At 39.9% G+C, this 24,187-nt stretch overlaps 3 protein-coding genes across 4 annotated transcripts in view; all 3 read left to right on the top strand.

The window, feature by feature from the left end:
• LOC103384730 (tumor necrosis factor receptor superfamily member 14-like) overlaps positions 1–1,914 on the top strand; it is a 23,605-nt gene extending 21,691 nt beyond the window's left edge. Inside the window, exon 9 of the mRNA XM_025059396.1 lies at positions 13–1,914. Coding sequence (XP_024915164.1) covers positions 13–110 — 98 coding nt within the window. The 3' untranslated portion in view covers positions 111–1,914. The remainder of the gene's footprint in view (positions 1–12) is intronic.
• The window catches only part of snphb (syntaphilin b), a 1,167,912-nt gene that overhangs the window by 987,266 nt on the left and 156,459 nt on the right, over positions 1–24,187 (top strand). The gene's annotated exons all lie outside the window — the stretch shown is intronic.
• The window catches only part of prkcz (protein kinase C, zeta), an 82,452-nt gene continuing 60,314 nt past the window's right edge, over positions 2,050–24,187 (top strand). Inside the window, exons 1-4 of the mRNA XM_008318373.3 lie at positions 2,050–3,098; positions 5,904–6,025; positions 7,514–7,603; positions 8,488–8,538. Coding sequence (XP_008316595.1) covers positions 3,019–3,098; positions 5,904–6,025; positions 7,514–7,603; positions 8,488–8,538 — 343 coding nt within the window. The 5' untranslated portion in view covers positions 2,050–3,018. The remainder of the gene's footprint in view (positions 3,099–5,903; positions 6,026–7,513; positions 7,604–8,487; positions 8,539–24,187) is intronic.

Here is a 24,187-nt window from a genome sequence, read left to right as displayed (position 1 = left end):
ACGAAACAGAAGGTGAGACATTGACTGACAGTCTGTCTTCATCACTGTCCTCAATTTATTTACAGAGCTGTTTTTTTTCTGTTTACCAAAGGACAATCCTTAAAAGATGAAACATCAGGAGTGACGAACCATTCAGATATTGTGTGAAACACCTGAGAGGTCACACTGTCCTGTGGATTGACCTTGTTCTTGACTGGAGTTTCCTGAAGTAACATTGTTGAAAATCTTCTCTGGACTTTGAGATCTTTCCTGGATTTCTGTATGTGAGGAATTCAACCCTGACCACTGGTTGTTGTTGCCTGGATTCTCTGATCTGATCAACATGTTCCACTGCTGATGCATTTCATGAGGTGAAACTCCAAACATAAAGATCGCTGTGGAATCAAAGCAGGGACCATGTTCCTGTGAGGACAGGTGCTGTACCAACATTTGCCACTGTGTGGCCTTAGAGTGGTACATGAAATGTTACAAAAGGACCCTATAATGCGACTATGAGGACCAACATGTTTGACCTTTGAGAAAATGTCACATCCAGTTGCCTAACAGAACTCTTCAACCTCCTTGACCATGACCTGGATGAGAATCTTCATAGACAAAAAACTCAAATAAACGAGGATAGAGACTTTTTTTCTACATTTTTGGAGAAAAAGTATAAAATACCATTGTTGAATTCAGTGAAAATAACAACATGAACTTGACTTTTTCACTGTAAGAAGGTTGTACAGGTTTAGGATGATTTGAAAACTGCACTGATTACAGAAATGAATCACCATCAACAACTAAGTTCACATTTTTAAACCTTCAATTTTCATAGGCCGTCCTTTCATCACCTGCTTCTGTAAAAACTAGATTGGTTCTATTTGACAACTACAAAAACTTGAATAATCACCTCACTTCTTTATGAACCATTGACATGTCACAGGACATAACTGAAACTGTCTTGTGTCAATGTTGTTTCTGGTCAATTTCTTGGTTTCTTCAGATTTAAGGTCTAGACCAGTTCTCCTACACTGGCCCAGCTTCCAGGCCCATCATAACCTCATAAAGACGAGCAGCAAACAAATTGAGGAGAATTTCCCACTTCTCTGATTTATTTATTGGAGAGATTCTGCAGCTCAAACCAGAGATGGATGGTTTCCAGCATGATGAAGTGAGACACTACTGTGATGTCCTCAGGTCTTGAAGACATGTTCTGGAGCATTCTGGGGGTTCATCTTTGACCAAAAATTCTTTTTGACAGCGTTATGCTTTTACATTCTAACACATCACTGGACAAAACTGACTCAGTTTCATGTCCTCAGCATTGAACATATCCATGTTTCCCACAGTGTTATAATTAGCATGTGTTAATAGTGTTCATGTTCTCTATGATGTGAAATGTTGGGTGTCAAGAACATTACAGGGGTACTATCTCCACCTACTGTTATGGAGTCCAAAGATAGTGACACATATAAGTGTTAGCTTATCCGCTTTCCATGGTAAATAATTTTGATCTTAATACGAATAATAACACTGACATGTATATCTCTGGTTATCTGTCTATTAGATGAATAGATCTCTAAGATTCTCTGGTCAGCAGCTGAAGATTGTAACGCTAAACTTTCAAACAAAGAGCCGACCTACCTCATCAAATATTATTGCATATCTAGACTGTAGAGATAATCTTTGCAGCACCAGCCTAATCTGACCTTGATGGGTTTGACAAGCTTTGTTCCAGTCTCTCAGAGACACACCACCTCCTCTGCTACAACCATGGACCTTCGTCTCCCTACTATACCCTGAACATGTTAGAGCTGAAATATGTGACGGCAATATTGTGATACCAAATACTGCTGCCTGGTAATGGTTTTACAAAACAGGTTACACATGCTTTGTAAGTTTCTATCATATGTAAATAAAGAATCAATTATGTTCTTTACGGTATTAATTTTATTATACTTAAATATAAGAGGGGTTCAAAATGATGCAATATTGCCCTCTAGTGGTTATATTTCAGTACTTGCTCAGTTGCTGCTAAGCTTTACCAGTTATATAAATGTCTTATGTTAACCTACGGACATCAAAACTCTTTTGTTATTTTCCCACAATTCTGAAGTCAATTTCCAAATTAGTCATAAAAAACACGTTTGTTCTTTGATCAAGTTATTTCTTGATCACAAAGACCACTATTTCATACTTTATAATGTAATCTGCACTAAACTTTGTCACTGTGAGTGCCTTGTCGACAGAGGAGAACCACATACATTTAATCCAAAATACAGTTACATCGAAAGCAACTGGACAATGTAGGTTTTTTGAAGAGGTTTCACCTCTCATCCAAGAGGCTTCTTCAGTTCTGACTGACCACTGAGAACCTACACAGACAAATACATTTAAATGAAGAATGATGTATTGTAAAATGCAGTACCTTGAACGTGATGCACGTTGCATCACACTTCTACCTTTGACGACCGAGGAAAATGAGCAATTTTACGTGATTCTGTATTTTTTAAAAAAAAAAAAAAACTACACACACCTAGAAGTGTATACTAAATTACACAGTGGTGATTTTGTAAAGTTCCTAAATCTGTATAATTTGGGAATGACTGCCACAGTAAACAAAACAGCCCCGTTAGAAAAGAGGGTAGGTGAATTATTGGGATTACCGTAACCATAGTGAGTCATTAGTGAGTAAGTTATTGGTAAGTTAGCCGGACTTTACCCTCGGACACGTTCTGTGATTTTCAATTAAAAAATAAAAGCACGTTCCTGAGGCAGTTTCAGCCCTTTACGTCCAAGTTTGTATGTATTTTATTTTGAAAGACCAGTCAGGAAATGGTCAGAGTGACTTCAGTGAGTTCTTGCAGCCAGTACAGGGTTCAACAATGTTGTCTAAACGAAAGAAACTTTAAAGAAGCTCGACAAGTTTTTTCTGTTTTGGACGGACCTTTATTGTTGTCGGTGTAAACCTTTATTTTATATAACGTCGTCGTGTCACAGTAAGTTCCGGTCTCTCACCGTGTGGAGGAAAACCGTACCATGATGCGTACGCTTGCGTCCAACGGAACCGTAATGGACTTTCAGTCAGAGCTGGTGAAAATTAAAACGCACTTCAATGGGTGAGTGTGTGTGTGTCCACCAACACACAAACACAAATCTCTCTCTCTTTCACAGACACACACACTAACACAGTGTGTTAACTGACCTCTAATGATGACAGAAGGAGACACCTGTGGACAAGCTACACTCACCTGAGTCGTTTACAAACGACCCACAAATGGGTCGTGAAGAGTGTTTTCCGGTTTTTTAAGTATATCTGCTGCTGTTTTGTCTGCCTTTAAGTTCATATCTGTTATACAATGTGAATTATTTAAATATACAGTGCTTCTCAGCGTGGAAAACGTATACATTCACACTGATTTACTAATCAAACCATTTCTTTTAAGCTCTGAAAAGAATGATGGCATGTAGATATAAAACAACAAAAAAGTATTTAAGAGAAGAATAATGCCCCCTTTGTTTATGAGTCATTGTGGCAGGTCACAGGAGACAGAAGTTACAGGCGTGTAAATAATCAAACCAATGATGGCTGAGTTCCGTTGAGCTTCCTCAGTCTGTCTGCATGCTGGCTCTCTGTCACTGTGTCCACATACCTGTCAAAATCTTCTGAAGCTCTAATTTGGAAATTCAAGAGGAGTTTGATGGTGAAAAAACACTCCAAATAGAGAGTAAATAAAGAGAGACTTGGATTTTATTTCAAATATTTTTGTATTCAGCCCAAAAGGACTGAAGACGCTAAAACAATAACCAAAATAGACGTTTATGTTTTCAACTCGCTGTGCTGTAATTTAAACAGCAGTAAATGTGGCTGTGATGTGTTTTAGTTTCCTGCCCCCAGTGGGAGTCTTGTCATCTGTGAAAAATGCTACCTTTGTCATTATCTTCAGGGAGTGTTCCTCTACTTGTTGTGACTAAACACACAACCCTTGACCCGTAAACACCGACACTTCTGTTGCTACAAGTAATAAAAACTTGCTGAAGGGCCTTGATGATGATGGAGATGACTGTGTCTCTGTCCCTGCACTGTCTCTGCCTCAGCGGCTCCACCGTGTATCACTGAATATGAAGTTGTAGCAACTGTCAAGCTGTCACTGCATCATTTATTCCTGCGCTGACTGCTTTGTTCTTGTTGTTGGACGAGGTTGTTGTGTGATAAACACTGCAGAATCTCTCCGCAGGGATGAATCACCGCACTGACCATCTTGATTTATTTTACACTGCCTCATCTTTTAGTCTCAACAGTGTGACAATGTCGTTGTTAGTTATAAGTTTAACTTTGGTAAGTCTTTTGGCTCCCAGTTTAAAAAAAAAAAATCAGAGAGTTTTGTTTATACTTTATAATGAATCTGTTTGTCCTCAGAAACCAGTTGTGATGGAATCTAATGACAGAATAGGATGGAGGAGGTGGTGTTGTTTTGTCAGGCATTTATACAGATGAAGCAGTTTGAATTTTGTAATTTCTAAATATCTAGATAACGGTTTCAAGATGAGTGGCATGTATTTTAATCCAACAAATACAAGCACTGATTCTGGAAAAGCTGTAATACATTGGCAAAACAATACCAATAGGTTCCGAGAGGTTCGTAAGCTGAATGGTTTGTAAGTCGTTATACATTAAATTTCCATCTATAATTGGCAGTTGAGGTCATTTAAATGCCATTACTATTCTAAATAAGAAAGTACTAGTATTACCTAAGACTTGTCAGAAACAATTACAGAACATAAAAATGATTATACAGTATATAAGAAAATAAAAATAAAATAAAAAATGACTGTAGTACCATAGTGTAACCTATAGAGCGAAGTCGATGTGCATACGTAGACGGTGAAAGAGGAGGAGGGAGGATCACATCGTAACTTATTATGCTCAACACACGCACACACACACATACACACGCTGTGAGCAATAAAAAGTATCACACAGAAGGCAAGAGATGGAAACTCTTGATTGGTGGGATACAAAGGTCAACATGTTGATCCTCAGGTGAAATAAATGTGTGCACTTATAACAGGGCTAAGTAATGATAAATGTTGAGAAATATATATAAAAAAGTCAAGGACTCAAGGACAAAGGAACTAAATAAAAAGTGTGACATCATCATTATACAGTATGTCTGAGTTAATGTATACAAATACAAATAAATGTAAACAAGTAAATACGGGACTTATAGAGTAAAAAAAATCTATGTGTGCGTAAGAGAGAATCTGGTTGTATTGAAATACTATTGAGCGCAATACTTGATACCAAGACTTAACTTTTGTAACATTAAAAAAAAAAGTTACAAAAAAATCAATTTTATATAGAAATTCGAAGAAAAGTTTTGCGAGGTTACCATACAAAGCATGCATAGTATTAAAAAAAATTGTAAAATACTATATAACTACGCAAAATACCATTACCAACTGAAATGGTCTCATAAACTGAAAATGTTATCTTAAATACTCACTCACTCAGGCCACGCAGGGACCTGAAGTCTTGGTCTAATAGTGAATCACCACCAATGATTTTAGGCTCATACGCCCCCTGCTGTACTGTACTGTCATTGTATGACTGTCATAAACCACATTTCCGTCTCATCGTATTGGTGAGTAAGGCTGTTTTTATAGAAGGTGAATCTCTACTTGACAGATTGACTGACACTTTAAATTTGATTATGAAAATAAAATTTACATCACAGCACTAGAACTCCAAGCACAAAAGGGTCATAAATATGGAAACATTACTGTAGAAAAAATACGAGCTTCCATGTGGTTATGAGTTTGTCATCTAGCGTTTAATGCCTTCGAGGGAGAAAGGCATTACTTCCACTTAGACCCAGTGACTCACTCTTGACATTATGCTCTCTCTTTTCCTGTTCATTCAGAGACATGCTGATCACAGACTTGGCCTCCACACTCACCTTTGTGGAGTTGTGCGAGGAGGTGAGAACCATGTGTAGTGTTGCCAAGCAGCAGCCCATCACGCTCAAGTGGATCGATGATGAAGGTGGGTGTGCCTCGCATCAGTCCGCAGGCGCTGCCGCGTCCTCACAGAACCTTCTCCGCCCCTGTGCCAAGTGTTGGACATTATAAAGTCATTACTCCGTGCCCCTCACACTTTGTCAGGTCAGCCGAGCTGCAGCAGCAGCAGTTTCAGCTCCTAAACCGTGGCCACGTCCACAGTAGTAGTTCTTGAACAGAGAGACTCATTTTAAATCAAATAAAGTGAACAGGATGAGGAGCTTGTTAGTCTTCAGCAATGGCAAAGTGCACATCAGGGATAGAAGTACGTTCCAATCTGAGTTTATCCAGCAAACTGAATGATTAGGGCTGTTATGGATAGTTCACACCAGACTGTGAAATATCCAGGCGTCTGTAGCATAAAGCACTTTGCATGTATTTAATCAATAAAATATTATATTATTATACTGTAAGTTGGTTACCTGCCAGACTTCTGAAGTGTTGTAGGAATGTAGGTTAAATAGATTAGAGCTGAAAGGCAACCAGAAATAGTAATAAATCCCAGGTATAGATTGACAAGTTATAGTTAAGCAAAGACATAGCTAACTTAAGCTAACAATCTTTGGGGAACATTTCTCAGTCATCCCGGTCCTCTTATCCAAAAATGGTTACATCGAGGGCAACTGGACGGAGTAGGTTTCTTGAAGAGGTTTCACCTCTCCTCCTAGAGGCTTCTTCAGTTCTCAGAACTAAAGAAGCCTCTTGGAGGAGAGGTGGAATGTCTTCGGTAAACCTACTCCATCCAGTTGCTCTCAATGTAACTATTTGTGAATCTTTGGGGGAAGCCAGCAGCCTAGAGGATTGGACTTGTTCTCAGAAAATCCTACGCTCATTAGAGCTGTGGTGTTTTGAGCACCAAAAACTGCTGTTCCACGGGAAAGTAAATGCAGAGTGTCTGTTTTGTCGTCTGTATAAGTTTATGAAAGTGACAAATTAAGTAGGTTTTAAAGCATGATTAGCCACACATATAAAAGGGCTCACAGTTTGCCAAAACAAACCCGAGTTTGCCCGAGTAAACTTCTCAAGTCTGACACTCTGCCTCTGCTACTGGCCAACAAATCACTTCACGGTTTCGGTCCAGAATACATGACTGAAATGTCGATGGCCTTCAAACCCAGTTGAGCCCTGAGTTCCACACACTCAGGCCAGTTAAAGGAACAGCACTTAGCTTTAGCCATTTATTGCTCCTGTTCATTGAATAGCTTTGTGTATAAAATGGGCCATATAGATAAGCAAAGAAGATAACTGGCCAAAGTTCACCCCACAATGACCATGATTGACCTAAGGAATGTTTCATAAGCAGGAGTGATGAAGTCGATTTTTATTTATTAATTTAGATGCCCAATGATTATGTCAAGGAAAACAAGTAGACCTAGTTGAAATGATAATTTCCTCCATGCAGGTTTGAACAAAGTCCAGGCTTAAACCTTTGATATTAAGGCATTGATGTTTGTCTGTTTTTGTATTTGTACAGGAGACCCTTGTACCATCTCATCTCAGATGGAGCTGGAGGAAGCATTTCGTATCTACCCCCGGAACAAGAAGCCTGAACTCCTGCTGCACGGTGGGTTCCCTCATTAAAGCTCAATACAAACTGAGGGCTGCTGTCGCAGGAGTTTTAAAAGAAGCTTTTAGAAGCAAAACATACACTTACATCATAGTCTTCGCTTGATGGTTGGAAAACCTATTGTACTTTTTACCATGTTTGCTGAATGTAAATTTAAGATGTTTTCCAGTTATCCAATATGGGGCATTTTTCTAGTCCAAGAAGAACAGATGAATTATTCGTTCTGCGTGTTATTTTGATACAATCGAAATGCCCACACGCTCAAATGTGCACACTTCTTACACGTGCATAGTGACTTTAGAGCCACAACATGGTTGTATACTGATGTATGCATTTATACATACTAAATTAGTAAGCAATACTCCTGTACTTTTATATCCTTAAGCGTTATTGCAGTAGTGTTGGGAGAGAAAGTGTAATCAGGGTAGTTCTGTTATGACTCTGGGGTAAATGGTGATCCTCAGTCTGGTGTTGGTGGTTTTTTAGCATCTTCCATACAGTAGCAGTTTGAACAGATGGTGAAATGGATGTGTGGACCTGCAGGCTCTGCTGCGGCACTGAGACTCGTAATGGTTTCAAAAGTTGCGTTTACGGCCTTTTGACTTCCCTTTTGTGATGAACTTTTAGTTATTAAAATATTGTAATATTACAGTAACTTCTCAGGATAAATGTATCTTCTGGAAAATACTACACAAGTTCAGAGCCTGACTGCCACGCAGTTCCTGCTGTTCTGTTGTGGGACTTGTTTTACGGCCTAAGGCCTTGTTTTTAATTTCATGGCCTGTGGGTTTTTCTTTGCTCATTCCTCTCCTTGGTGACAACAGGAGAAAAGCAGCACATTGTAATGTTTTTTCCCCCCTTGTTACTTCTCTTTTTGGCAGTTTTCCCCAGTATCCCAGAAAAGCCTGGCTTACCCTGCCCCGGAGAAAACAGTGAGTAAAACGTGCTCTGCCTTCACTTTTAGTCTGATTTGAGATATTTAGACATAGAGACGAGAGAGCTGAGAACACTGTCAGTGGTCTTTTCCATGTGCCATCTCCAGTAGCTGTAAAAATCATGAAGCAGCCCTTCAGCAGTCTGTAATGGTCATTAACACCACATGTAGTTTTATACAAGGTAAAGAAAATTAAGTGCAAGATGAACTGTGAGGAAGCGCTGGCTTGTTTTTTATTTTTTATGTGTAGACACACTATAAAACCCTCACTCAACCTAAAGTGCTTGAGGATCATGAGCCTCTGCCAAGTCACTATAAACACTCCACCTCACAGTGGTAAAGAAAATACACAATAGGCCTGTCATGATAACTTCCTTTGTAGATAATTAGATAATATTGACAGTAACCGTACATTCATTTGTCAAAGCTGCTGTAAATGCATTTGATGTCATGCAAAATGATTTTGTTTGTCAAAGTGAGGTAAGTACGTTCTCTACTGGTAGCTCACAAACACACACACACACACACACATACATACGTACAGTACACTGACACATTACAGACTAACAACAATGAACACATCCGTACGCTCGGACTTGTTGAAATCATCACTTTGTCCTTGAGAAGGACAGTGACGTCAGTGTGTGTTTGCACTGCGGTTGTGGACCTCAGGTTGACTGGACAGTGGTTGGAGGAGACATAACCAGACATGCCAACATATTGTTCATTTTCCACATGTGATCTGATCACTATAAATCCTAGTGTTAAAGGCCATAACGCTCAGCATTTTTAGAGCCTGGATAAGGAGGTGATAAAACCAAGAATGGCCCTGGAGATAAAAATATGTCTGAATTTATGTTGAGTATAACTCACGATGTACCTCCTTTCATGGCATGCATCTCACAGAAGGTGAAGCATTTGAATCTGAATCAAACCTAAGGCCAAAGTGAGGCGAAGGAGTCACCAAATTATTTACAATAAATGTCCCCAGAAGGACAGTGGGTATCTGTGCCACTTTTAATGATAATAGATGAAAGGGTGGATTAACACTGGCTTTTAAGGATCACACATTTTCTGATTTTTTTGAATGAGCTCATCACATGCAGCTGTGTTTGGAATGGAACACACTGGCAGGGATTAATCTGCCTTTACTGTCCTGTAGTTCAGTGAAATTTATGTTGCAGACCAACATACATCCAGCAGTGATTTACTGAACTGACCGTGGTCAGAGAGAGGGAGAGAGAGAGAGAGAGAGAGAGAGAGAGGCAGAAGAAGAGCGAGAGAGAAAGAGAGTGAGAGATTGATCGAGAAAAAAACAGAAAAGAGAAATAAAAGAGAGGAAGGCGGACAAAGAGGGACACAGAGAGAGTGAGTTGGTGAGTTGCTCTGCTGCAGCTCTGTGCCATACAGAGACATCTGTGTGTTAATGTAGAAATATCTGGGTTGTACTGTGTCTGTGTTTTTTTTACATTTCCCAATAAGCACATTTCCTTTGAAACTGTTGCAAATGATGGCAAGGAAGTCATGTTCCACTCCTCGGAGGCAGACCCTCTTCATGAGGGTCATGAGAATAGCATGATGAGTTGTCATGTGAAAAAAGAAAAAGTTGTGTTGTTTAGAGTTACACACATATTGCATTTACAGAGTAAGGTGTGTGTGTGTGTGTGTGTGTCTGCTTCTGAATGATGGAGCTGGGGAATAGAGATAGGAAGTGGTGAAATCCTGGATGATGTGCTCAGTGGATGGAGGATAACACTGTCTTTAACAGAATTCTCTGGCACAGCCCTCCCGCCTCCCATCACCCATTGCCTGCAACAGGCTCCGCCCACTCGGCCCCCCCTCCCCTCTCTCTCGTTTTCTCTCTCTCCCTCTGTTCTGCTCTCAGCTGTGTGGCACCAGTGTCTCTTCAGGGAGGAGCCTGTGCAGCTTTGCTGCTGCTGCTGCTGCTGCTGCTGCATCACACACAGACACACAACACAACAATTCAGGGATTTAGTGTGAAAGTTAAAGATAGGAAGAGAGAGAGACGGAGAGAGAAGTGGGGGGGTATTGATTTGCTTTTTTTCTGACGGGAAGAATGGACAGAGAGAAAAAAAGAGTAGTCTTCTTTGAAAAGCTCTGCAACTCCATCAGATGTGAGATAGAGGGGGGGTGAGGGGTGGGAGAAAGAGTGGGAGGGAGGAAATAATTAAATAAATCCAAGGAGGAGAGAGCGAAAGAGGGAGGGACCATAAGAGAGAGAGAGAGAGGGGGGGGGGGGGAAGGGGGGGGGGGGGGGGAGAGGGGGGGGGGGGGGAGAGGGGGGGGGGGGGGAAAGGAGGAGGAAGTGAAGGAGAAGGAGGAGGAGGCAGCAATGTAGCAGTGTGTATCCTTGCCGGCTCACTACACACATCATACACATACACACATGTATACATGTACACACACTTAGCTTGGATAATGTGCTGAGAGAGGTGGAAAAAAGAGAAGGAAGAAGGCAACCCGGTGAGCTATCTGTCCTTGCATCCTTCCATCATCCATCCTTTTAACCTTTCTTATCCTCCATCTGTGCATTTCTCCTCTCCTTTCCCTCAGACAATGGATTTGGTGGATTAGGTCCTCGGCTCGGTTGTTGTTGCTATGTATATATTATGAATCGGTGTATTTGTGTGTGTGTGTCTGTGTGAGAACCAATCTGCCTCCTCATCTGCCTGATTGCTGGCTGTGTCATATACTGCAGGCAGGCATCGCTTGCAAACGACCTGCTAGCTCCGTTAGCATGAAAGGTGGCTGCTCCCAGCTGCCTGCCTTCACTGTATTGTAGTCTGGACCTTTTCTGGACTGGAGTCCAGACTGAGGGTGCACCTGCCAACCAGTGCAACATGATGTTGGCACGCTTTTGTGTGTGTGAGAGAGTGTTTGTGTGTGTGAGTGTGTGTGTGTGTGTGTGTGTGCAAGCGCGCAATGGCTGGATTGTTAAGCAGGTGTGAAGATGTAAGCATTATGTTGGTCTGGCTCCGATCTAAAACCCAGATGTGTTATCGCAGGTGGCATCGACCCTGGTGTAATGGCTGTGGTGCAGGTTGATTTTGATTTTGATTTTATTTGGTTTGCCTCCGTCATAGAGAAATCCTCCTTCAATTATTTTTATATTATTTTTTTGTTATTAATCAAAGTCTAAAAATATCATCACACACCAGTTGATTTTAGCTGCTTTCTTTTCACCTTTTTTTCCTTATACCTCCAAAATCCTTTTTGTGCTTCAATAATGATGGAAAAGGAAAATTATTTGAAAGATCTCTTCTGTTGAAGATGTTGATTTTAGAAGTGTGTGGCTTCTGGTCTGTATTCTCATGCTCAGACACATAGACACAAGTAGATGTGGATAAAATAACACAAAAATACACATCACCTATAATTTTCATTTAATATTTACAGGATTTTGCCCCTGTGATATTGTTTATACTAAAGGAGAAAAATTAATGCTCAAATTGATCATCTATCACATGTGTATATATATATACAGTATATATACTGTATATATATATTATATATATTCTACATATATATTTGAAAATGCCTCATTGTTCTGTCAGCATCCCACTTTCTTCCTTAGCTATCTCTCTCTCTCTCTCTCTCTCTCTGTCTCTCTCTCTCACTGTGTTGGTGTGTGTGTTCTTGTCTAGCACACATTCTCACCTGGTGGCTGTGCTCATTTCTACACATGAGCGGTTTGAGGGGAACAAAGAGTATAAAAATACCAAGTCTAATTCCGCTCCCTCTCCCTGTCTCTGTCACTTGCCCCTGTTCCAGAGTCGGTCTGTGTTTGTGTTGTGAAAAGCTTCAGGGAACTTTTTTTTTTCTTTTTTACCTCAGCATTAAACCTGTGACAACAACAACTGCATGTCCTCTGTGCCTTATCGGATGTGAGAGAGAAACCATGGTGGTGTCAGTGATGTTATCTCCGACTGAGGCTTTTCTCCTGTGGGCGTGTATTCTGAGAGACCTAGATGTGTGTCCTGAACATATCTCTGTAGCAAAATCCTGTTTCCTGTTTCACCAGAGTTGAAGAGAACCGACTAAATACGTAATCTGAGTTTGTGATTTGTGATGTCATTTTTTTTAAATTCAGGGACACTGACAGGGACATAACGCTGTTGCCTCACAGCAACAAGGTCTAGTTTGTGTCCTGGTTTAAGCAGGTAACCTTAGTGTCACACATGCACACACACACACACACACACACACGTACGTAGGTTTCCTTCAGGAAGTCTAGTTTGCTCAGTCAGTGCATGCATAGAATTTGAAACCTATAAATTGACCGTGAGTGTTAATGAAAGTGTGAATAATTATTTATCTCGACATGTTGCCCCTTAGTTGGTTTATCCAATATTAGAAAAATCACAATTTTCCACAATTACGGCTCCTTACAGCATTTATTAGGATAAAATAGTAAAAAGATGAATAAATGAATATTTAATGAATGAATAAAAGCCTTGGCTGATTACTCATAGAATTATTAATTATAGGGCCTATACAACATTAGCTAACACTACTAGAAAACATATTCAAATCTATTATCTCTGTTTTCTTAATTAATAAATTATTAATTTTGGTCTTTATTTAATGCATTTTATAAAATGTACACGGGGAACAATCAAAACTATAACAATGATCAAGCTCAGATTATAATCTTGGATTATGTTTTAATCAAAAACATTTTTGTCTTGCTTGATTAAATATTTTTTATTTATAGACTCTGTGTCTTAACATCGTCAGCTCCACATGCCATGGGAGCCTGGTTAAAATCAGATATGGGGTAAGATAAAAAATAAAATATACAGTATATAACAATACATAGCCCAGAAAATGGAACCATTTCAAGCTCTGTAGGGAGGCAGCCATGTGGCCATCCGTTGGAATTACTCCTGTCTTGTGTCATTTATTCATATTTTTCCAGCTGAGGGAGGTTTGGAGCCATATATAGGGCCAACCTAACATTCTTGCTATGACACTAAAGCTACGGCCAATTTGAGCGTCCAATCACAGCCTGTGGTTTCATCCATCAAACTGTTGATCTTCTGTGAATTTTGGTGATAATCATTTGACTTTAAACCTCGTTTTTGTAGTAATTTGTGAGTCCTTTCTTCTGGTGACAATAGTGCCTAGAAAAGTTGCAACTCTGATCTCTTTCTTTCGGCTGGATCTTTAGTTGTTAGAGTTAACAGCCATTAGCCCGATCGTTAGGCTGAATAGGCAATGGCTTTCATTTGTAAAGAGCGACAAGTTCTGTTCCAAAGGTGTTTGTTCTGCTCCACTCCAGCCATGAGCTGGCAAATGTCACATCACTCTTGTCAATATCAATTTAAGGTAACACATAGGCCTCCACAGCCTGTATTGTTCAATGGGTCAAAGAAATGCTGCAGTTTTAAATGTGCTTCACCTGGAGCAAAGTTTTAAATAGATTAGATATCACAAAAATATTTGGTTAATACCAATAATTGACAGTTTTTTTTATCATCTTAGTTAATTAACGTAGGCTGAAGTTGAAATAAATTTCAAGCTAACTCTAAAATTCAGTACCCTAAAATTTCTTTGGAAAAGGTAGACCAAAGGGAAATTAGTCAAACTTTCTGCCAACTTTTAAAAACACAACAAAAATAAAAGAAATATATGAATGTTTGCATGCAAAAAAAAGCCAAATGTGCAAAAAAACTTAAATCCTGAACTGACCCAGAGTGCAGTGTGAAGGTGTCACAAAAAAAAAAAAAAAAAAAAAATAGTACCAAATAATTATAAATAGTCTCTGGACCAGACTTTGGACTGAGACCAACTAAAACTTGAATCCCCCCTGTGTGGGATCAATAAAGTTCTGTTTTTGTTTTTATTAACTAGTTCAACATTTTTCGTCCCAGTGCCATTCTGACTGTCCATCCCTCAGTGACTTCCATAGTTTACTGCTCGTGGGGACACTGCTGGTAAATTGATACAGGGATGCTGGTCCCGCAGTAATATCTCAGTGCTGTTTACTGACCACTGGCACTTTTTGGGCCCAAAATGACACGGTCATTGTCCTTGTCCTGCTCTCTGCAGTGGTAAACACAGAGCAGCTCAGATGCTAAGAGTGATTTGGTAGCAATTCCAGGCTGTTTGGAGCTATGGACGCCACACTCAGTGGAATCTGAGTCATCCTGTGTATTGATCTGCTCAGTGTTCCCACTCTTTATGAGCCTGTGTGGGACTGTGGTGGTTGTGGTGTGTGTGTGTGTGTGTGTGTGCGCACGCACACACTTATGCCTGTCTGTTGGGAAGCTACAGCCTGCGTGTCATTTTTGCTGACTCGGCTCTGACCTATTAATAGCCCTAGATGGCTTTTGCTCAGTGAAGCATCTCAGTCTGCATTGCAGTCATTAATGTAAAATAAAGTCGCCACAGGTGGATTTGTTTTGCAGTTTTAAGTCACGTTGAGCCAAATGTTTGACTATGTAAGGACCTGCCTGCTCTTGTTTGCAGACTGAGTTTATCGGTGCACATCAGCAGCTGCCGCTTTCTCCTGATTATCTGCTGCAGCTGAAAAAACTCAAGGATTTCACTGTGGACCTCTGGGCTGTCTGTAGGTGGTTCAACTGATTTAACTGTTGGACAGAATCAATGGACTGTTGTCTTGAATGCTAAGCAGACTGCCCAAAGCTATCCAAAGTGCATTTAGATGTTTTCCGGAAATTGCTGATCACATAGGTGGACAGCAACCGAAGATTTACTTCCTTCAGATACGATCAAACAGAAGGAGAATGTAATATTTACAGGAGGGCGCTTCTGGTTTGAGCTCACAGGAGGTAGGACACTTACACCTCTGCTCAATGTTAATTTTTTGAGCACTTTTCTACTTGGTACTCACATTTGGCTCCCAAGGACGCTGGCTGCATCTAAATTTAAGGGACACCTCCTTTGATGCATCTGAAGGCTAATGGCCTCGCGGTGCCGTGACTTGGCTGGCCCATTTCAAAAGCCATTCAAAACGTGTCCAACAAATGTGTCCTTTCATCGTTGGGCTAACAAGGACCATCTTTAGCATCCAAAAATGTCACATTAGACAAATTAATAAAATGAAGTAAACAATGCAAATTGGAAATTGTAATGGTACTTTACACAAAGTGACCAAATTTTTGATGAAATAACTACAAAAAAGGTGCATCTCCAAATGTCTTTTAGGGTCTCTGAAGGCATGTCACATTTATTTAGTTTGAGTCACAGCCCTACTATCTTATAAGGCAGAACGTTGTCCACAACATCCCGTCTCTGCTGCGAGACAGTGATGGAGAAGATGATTGTCAAGCAGTAGAGAGGGCGGGTGAACCCATCAGACAGTGGCTCACTTATACAGTAAATGGGTGGTTGGACACCACAGTACTGCCAGCCTCCAGGAATTACTGTTCCAACTGAGAGCTATGCTTGATTTTCTACTATTAGCTTAAAGAACCGGGTCACAGGTTGTTGTTCCAAGTGCGTCTCATCAAAGTGTGGCCTAACCTCTCATTAGGATACATTATTAAAAAGGAAAGTTCACCCAGGCAATGAGCAGTGGATCACATAAACCTTTAACTCTTGGCTGGAAACCAAAGATGTGGCTGCTACAGAATAATCAGTTCTTGCTTCACTTGTGGCAAAGATGGCAACGGCAGTAAAGAGATACAATCTAATTGTCAGCTATTGATTTATTCAGTCCTACATCACCGCAAAATAAAAACTGTATAAAAAAACACTCGGGTTTGAAGTGATGGAATAGTGTTGGTCCAATACCTACCCATTATGTATGCAGATGGGATCTTGCGTATCTTTGAAAGGAAACATGTTGAAAGTGTTGATTGATAAAGTGGAGATCCTAAGGACACTTTATATAATACCGTGTGTCAACACAGGTATCGCTTGGAGCTTTTTTGTTTCCATTAATTGTATTGTCCTACTATTAATGCTATATCTTAATTAAATCTGAGGGATTCTTGCAAATTTGAACCTGTCTAGGATTCATGAGTGAGGAGTCGATGCCAAACCCCGTTTAACCCTTTAACATGCAGAACTTTTTCACGCAACCCATTCAGATTAGATGGGATTTCTGTCTTCATTTCCAGATTACTCGTGAATATTTGTGTTCCCTTGAACACATTTTATGTGTTGTGTGTGTGACCTCTGGAAATGCCAGTCATTACCGTCCTTTCTAGCAAGCAGGAACATACTGTGATAAATGAGTCTGTAAGTAAAGTGACATCCATTCCCCATCATCAGTGCCAAAGTCACCACCCCCCAACAACCCAAAATGACCATTATGCTAACGCAGTTGGCCAATGGAAAGACATATGAATGCACTATAAAGGTAACGGCCAAGTATCTATTGAGCCAAAAGATGAGTGCAGAGGTTCATTTAACACCCAAGCTGGACAAAGTTTCCTTTTTACAGATGATATTTGAAAAGCAGTAAACAATGATGAGTCAGAGGAGACTTAAGGAGTCACATAAAAACAAGCGTGACCCTCATGGTAATGACTCCTTCTGCCTTTTATAGTCCCTGCACTCGTTTACTCGCTCGCACTGTTTAGGGGAACAAGTGGCTTTTTGATGTCATCTTGGATGGCAGTTAAACACTCCTGCTGTTCACTTTCACTCAGGCCTTTTTCTGCTTGGGTTCTCCGACACCCACACCGTTCCACAGTAGGATCTATGATGCAGGAGCCAACAGAGTACACTATAGTTTCTTAGAAATCCAGGAACAGCTTCCAAATAAGAAGGGGGGCGGGGAGGGTTATTTATGAAGTCCCAGCACAGTGCAGATGGGTAGAGTTGCCTCTCAAAAACAAAGATGGAAAAATTTCAACTCGAAAAGGGAAGAAAAATAAACAGGCAAAAAAACTAAATGTGATTTGACGCAACACTGCTCACAGTTGTTTATTTTAGAGCATTCCGTTCAAGGATATTCTGGAGAGACTGGAGAGGAGAGAATTCCATTGATTACTGGCAAACCTTGCAATTTGTTGTTCCACGGGTTTTTTACTGTCATGCAAAATGTAAAATCGGTGAAACGGCATTGATCTGTTGCTATAATCTTTACTTCCACTCATAAATGGTTAATTGTAAAAGACACAACTGCTGTTGTTGTTAACAGAATCTGAGCACTAAGTGCATGAACGCAGCTTTAATTGACATTTATGTGCGGGGAGCACTATATTCTCAACTTTTGTCACAATAATGATATATATCGGTCTGCGGTTAGCTTTTATTAGCGGTGGTCAGTAGGGATTCTACCTAGTCATAGCTGTTGGTATTAAACACCTACTCAGTGATCCGGTCAATTACTAAGAAGGACTGTAAATGTAAAGGGCAGGTGAAGAGCTTCATGTTCTGTTTAAACCCTTGTTTAACTCAGTGTTGCCTGTAGTTAAAAACAACTTTGTAAACAGCGCCTGCATCCATTTACTTATACTGTGTAACAGAATATTTTTGGTGTCTGCTTTAACTCCACGAGTCGGGAGTTTGTTATCAAACGCTTTTTATGGTTTGAATCCATCTACGTTCATGGGAATAAAACCTTACTGTCCAGGTTTTCTGTCCTCTTTCTAGTCCTTTGCCCCATTAGGTGTTGGTCCCATGTCTGGATAAATGGGGAGAGTGGGGTCGGGGGGGCAACTATGCCAATGTATCCATGTAGATTTTACATTCCACGGTAGGAAGTGAGATAACCCTGCTAGTCCTGAAGACGGTAGGAAGTGAGATAACCCTGCTAGCTATTAGCTTTGGTTCTGCTGCGTCTTAGTTGGTATTTAGCTCCTGGGCTGTACATCAGGCTGTTCAGTATAAGCCCTGAGTAACTGAGGTGAGTTGGGTGATGCTTGGCAACTTATCAAATAATAAGGTCCATGAAGGATTAAGATAAACCTAACGTAACAGTTATTCCAGCTGCAGTGCTGTTTATAATTTGTTTTCAACACTACAGTTGCTCAGTTCCAGCTCCTTCCACCTTTTCCTCGCGGTGTCCGACTCGGAGACGTGACTGGTGTTCTTTGAACAGCCGTCAGAGCCAGTTGTAACCATAACAGTGCTCTTGAGAAAGCCGATAAAGGCTGCTGTCTGTTCCTTCATGATGTTGTTATTCTTTTTAGGCAGAGAAGCTCTTGAAGGTGTTAAATGATTTAGAAGGAATGTGTTGCAGAACGCAGAGGTTCAAGATGTGGACTTTAACACCTCACTGTTCAGGCTGTTGGTGCAAAATTCAGGATGATGCAGACTGATACATTCCAGGATGATGTGCAGGCATCACAGAGAACAGATAGTTTGTATGTTTTTTTTCAGGCGTCTGACTTCTGCTTATGTTGTCTTCCCTTTTCTCCACATTTGCTTTTTCACTCTTCATCATAATAAAGAATCATTTTATTCTTGTTGCTCATATACACTCAACAAAATGTGTCCTTTCCCTGTACTAACCTATCCCTTCATCCCATTCCTGGGAGCAGTGAGCATCTAACCTGCTATTGGCTGACAACAAACACAGTCCTTTTACCACTAGGCCACCGGGGGCTTTCAGTTAACAAGCACCTGCATCTTTCTTTTCTCTTTTTTTCGTCTGTCACATGACTTTGTAATAGGGTCACAGTTGGTGTCGTCTTTTTCCACGATGAGACACATTTTTGAAAAAGATCTCAGTGTGCTTGCACGTCGTGCATCTGTGTATCAAGCGAGAAACTTGAAACACCTGGGTTTGTTGAAAGGGAAGGACGCTTAAAAATGTAGATTTTGCTCCAAAATAATACATGTTGCAGCAATAATTTATTGTCATGTTTCCTGTTTTTGTGTAGGTAGAGAGAGAGAGAGAGAGAGAGATAAAACATCAGACTTTCACCTGGCTCACTTAAGGCCGGGCACGACTGAATGACAAGAAGATGAGGGCAAAAGGCCACACAGAGAGAATGTTGTCCGAGTGGATCAAAAGTGTCACGTAGTTAATGTTGCAGCCCTTTGTAAGCTGACATTTGAGTGGTGAGGGAAACAGGGAAACAGGAATCCTCCAGTCAGGGATGGCTTTTAGCATCAGAGGTGGTTTGTTGTGACATGTGTCTCTGCTTTCTGACCTGGATCTGCTATAAACCGACTAAAGGGAGATATTGACTATAGATCAAAATAATGAAATGATCAGTGAACCTGACTGAACCAGAGCCACAGGAAGTCAGTGTCCATATTTAGACTGTAGACTTTAGACTGTTGGAGCAATCATTTCTAATGATTATAAATAAGGTTTTATTATCCCATGATGTTACTAACCAGCAGTAAAATACATAAAGGGATAAGGGATAACTGACTGTGGGGAACAGATGTGCAGTAAACTGACATCATCTCTCTATGGAGGAGCCTCCGATGTGTGTTTGGTTACGCAGTAATAAGATTCATTTATGATGCATTTCGAAAAATACGAAATAATGCACAACTATTTCTTCCATAAAAACGGATTATTAAAGGCTACATCAAGCAGGGCAAGAACTTTGAGACAGATTTTGTAATGGAAATGTCAGATTAGGCTTGTAGTTCTGAACACTCCCTGGTGTCTCCTTCACTGTTAACTTTACTGTTACATAATATTACAGATAGAGAACTTGGAGCTCACTGTACTGTACTCCTAAGCTAACAACCCATTAGCTTCAGCTTTTGAATGTACACTTCCTCTCCTGTCAAATGTTTTTTGTTTGTCTGTTTTTTAAATTTTAGAATTGTAGAAGCTACCAAGGTTAGGGTCTTGTAGTGTGATTAGTGTGATCACATGATCCAATGCACGTGTTCTATTTACATTTAAATATACCGTATATTTATACAATTATATAAAAAAAGACACCGTTTTTTTTCTCATCTATCAGTAGATTAATTTTGACATTTTATCAGCAAAACTAACCTTCTAGACATTGGCGGGTACAATATGTCTGACAATACTCCACTTGCTTCACTTAATTACCTCGGAGGCGTGTCAGAGTCAGCGCTAATGAGAGCATCTTGGACATGCATCCTGTTTCCATACCCATATTACTCTACTCCCTCCTTGACTTATGAGCATCTCGTGCTACAGAAATAGCAACAGTGTTTTGTAACGTACCGGGCCTCCCTGCTGCACTGCAGCACACCCACATGTTTTCTCCTCTTGCTCACAAACCGAGCATCCCAGAAGCTCCTGCTAGCATTGATCTGAATGCAGACGCTAGGCTGCTCTGCTGGAGGATGTGTTCCATAACACGCCATCTTCCATCAGTAGCTCACTAAGCATATGTCCGGACTGTGGAGGCTGCAGATATTTGGAAAGTTTATAATAATACACTCATGTTATTATAAGAGGATGTCCTAGTTTTTGTCATGTTTTTGGATGTTAGTGGATTCATTCCTACAGCAGAAATGTTGCTGCACAGAGTCAACATAGTTGAGGCTGAGGCTGTGAATGGGGTCCTTGTTTATTTTTAAGAATTGACAGTGGCACAGCAGAGTGCTATTGTTCTTCATGTGACACACTGTGTGCTCTATACTGACCAGAATGATGCATCGGGGCTGACAAAGGCAATCTGCCTCCTAAGACATTACTGATTTTTTTTTTGTTAATGCTAAAACTATATATGTGAATCTAAAACAAGTCTATGTTTGTAACAGTGAAACGTTGATGTGTAGTTTTTCATTTTGTCTTTGTATTATTGGTAATACAGTACTTGTATCAGTGCCCATCACTGAGCAACCAGAGCAAACATCACCTTTGATTCCATATACCTTTGACTTTATGGTACTTAATAGTAGATTAATTTTTTTAATTATAATCTTAATCTTAAATCAGTTTTGTACAAAACCCAATAATAAGGAGAAAATGAGGTGTGATCTCATCTGAATTCAGTTTCCCCATTGATGGATGTTTTACTTACATTTGGTGAGAAGCAGTTATGCTAGCTGCTGCCTAGACCCATACCAGGTTCACCATGTCTTCTCTGAGGAGGAGTGTAGAGTGGAAGTGGAGTTCCGAGGGAGGGACAATGTAAGCAGTTATATTAAATGTCACAGGTTTAAACCTGATGACAAGGTGGTGGGCTGCGCCCCACTGTCTGATCTGCTCAGCCGTACACTGACTCCCAGCTAGAACAGTGTTTATCACTTCTCTGGTGTTAGACCATTCAAAGAGTGCACAACCATGATGAGGGAGCAGAGAGGGAAAATTCACCGATATGTTTTGTTAAACTGCAGACTTCCCTTGGTTATAAATGGAATTAAGCCACAGCAGATTGTCTACATGCTGAGGGAAGAAGTAAAAATAGCTCTGATTATGATGCACCATCATTTACAGTGAACTGTACTCTCTCTGAGGTTTAATCACTTACTGTTCCACTTCATGTCCTGGGGAACCACAACAAGGGAGTTTGGTTGGTCTTGGGTTTTATGTACCTTGTCCATGTTCACTATATCTATATATATATATATATATATATGTATATATGTATATATATATATATATATATGTATATATGTATATATATATATATATATATATGTATATATATATATAAATATATATACATATATATATATATATATATACATATATACATATATATATATATATATATATATGTATATATGTATATATATATATATATATATATGTATATATATATATATATATATGTATATATATTTATATATATATATACATACATATATACACACGCAGTAGTATTGCTGATAAAGCCTCTGGTTGTGATTTTGGTTATTGCTTTTTGGTTAGATGTACGTTTGTTTCTGCTGCGGTCAGACTCACTCTGACAGTGTGACTGTTACGACTTTTTAACATCCAAGGGTGAAGTCATATCTTTAGCCGCAAAAAGGGATAGGCGACCAAGTAATTTGTACTTTTTCCTCCATTGAATGTCATCTCTGTTTCAAACCAAGCTGCTTTGCTGACCATAAGACCAGAACAATCAACTCAGAGAGGCTTTAAGGCTTCACCATGGCTGGTGTTCATTGTCTTTGTCTAAGTGACACACAGTGACGAACTGAATGACCTCGTAATCCATATAAAAATAATAATCCAGTATAGTGAAGTATAGTATATATATTTATAGTTTTCTCTGTAGATATGTCGCTCCAAACACCACTTTAACTCTTTACATTACAGAAGGACTGTGATAAAAGGGACTGACCTTGGACAAACACTACACTCCTCTGTTGTAGACTTCACATTGAGTTTGTCTCTGTGAGTGGGAAAGCAGTCAGTGTTGGTTGGTTAACGTGTGTTAACAGAGAAGGAGGCTGATGCAGAACCAGTTGAACCCAGAACCTAAGCGTCCTTGTTTATTTACAGTATAGAATCCTAGTCTTTGTCCCAATGTCCCATCAGTGCTACACTGTTTGATGTGATTACACTATCAGTTCCCAGAGCAGACCTGTTCAGTCTGGTGTTAACATCCATTCCATTGTTCTTCACACCTGGTTTTTAATGCGTCCAAAACCCATCTCATTTGAGAATATGAAAAGTATCTCTCACTTCTGCTGTGTTGTCTGCAAATTCAGGGAAGTTGTATTTTAGATTATTTTTTACTCCTTTTTAATTTTAAAATCAATTTTTGTTTTTAAACAACTGTGAGAATACCAGGCGTATAACCTTTAAACCAAACCCAGTGACTGAAACCAAATCTAATCAAGAGACTGACATCTGACACTTGTGTGGTGGCCACTGGAATACAAATCTGCAAATGGATTGCTCCAAAAAATGTCAGTAAAATACACACATTTATCAGATAAACTTACTCATCAATGATGTCATTTGTCTAATGACTTCAGAATGATTCAGTATGACGGTTGTTCTGGGCATTAGGAGTGCCAGTGTAAGCAGCGACCGGACCAAATAATTATTCTAGAAAACCCTCTAAAATCCTCCACATAAACACTCAGGTTTAGTTCCCAGTTTTTAATGTTGTGTCAGTCTGAGCACATGCAGCAGGAGACATTTGGTCTTTTGTCTGCCCAGGATTCCCTGGCTTCACACCAGTGACATTTCTCTGTTGAAAGAATTGATTTCTCATTATGTTGTCTTAGTGAGCTCCGTGTACCGTGTGCGCCTCGGAGTCCATGTGAGACAGGCTCCTGGATAGGTCGATGTGAAAGAAAAGAAAAAGGAAAATACAAAACATTATCTGTTATCTCTAAATCCTTGTCGATAACCTCCCTGTTCATAAAATGTTTTCATCCAAAAACTGGCCACCACTGGACAGGCAGCAAAATAATTTCATTCTTCAATAGTTATTAATGGTTTTATTCACCTGAATGTATGGATTTTTCCATTCTTGTAAAGATCCATTAACGTTATATCAACCAAATCTACATATACATCATTAAAAAAATCCAATTCGATTTAATGTCCTTCAGAGTTGTCTTTAATTTAAATAAGTGTTCACTATTGGATTTTTGTTTCTTTGAGCGGCCTTTCTTTGTCTGGGATTTGCTGCACTTAAACTGACAAATCGGAGTCAGGGGCTGTTGATCTGCAAAGTCTTTGCTGCTGTGCCTGCAGGGTCCAAAAGGCAACGACACTGACTTTGAAACATTTTGCATCTGCTGACAGAAGTTGACATAAAAAAACATGTTTACTTGGAGGCACCTCTGAAGGA

This window comes from Cynoglossus semilaevis, chromosome 10 (genome assembly GCF_000523025.1).
Source record: "Cynoglossus semilaevis isolate Cse_v1.0 chromosome 10, Cse_v1.0, whole genome shotgun sequence".
NCBI classification, from domain to species: domain Eukaryota; kingdom Metazoa; phylum Chordata; class Actinopteri; order Pleuronectiformes; family Cynoglossidae; genus Cynoglossus; species Cynoglossus semilaevis.
This window is presented reverse-complemented; position numbering and strand designations above follow the sequence as displayed.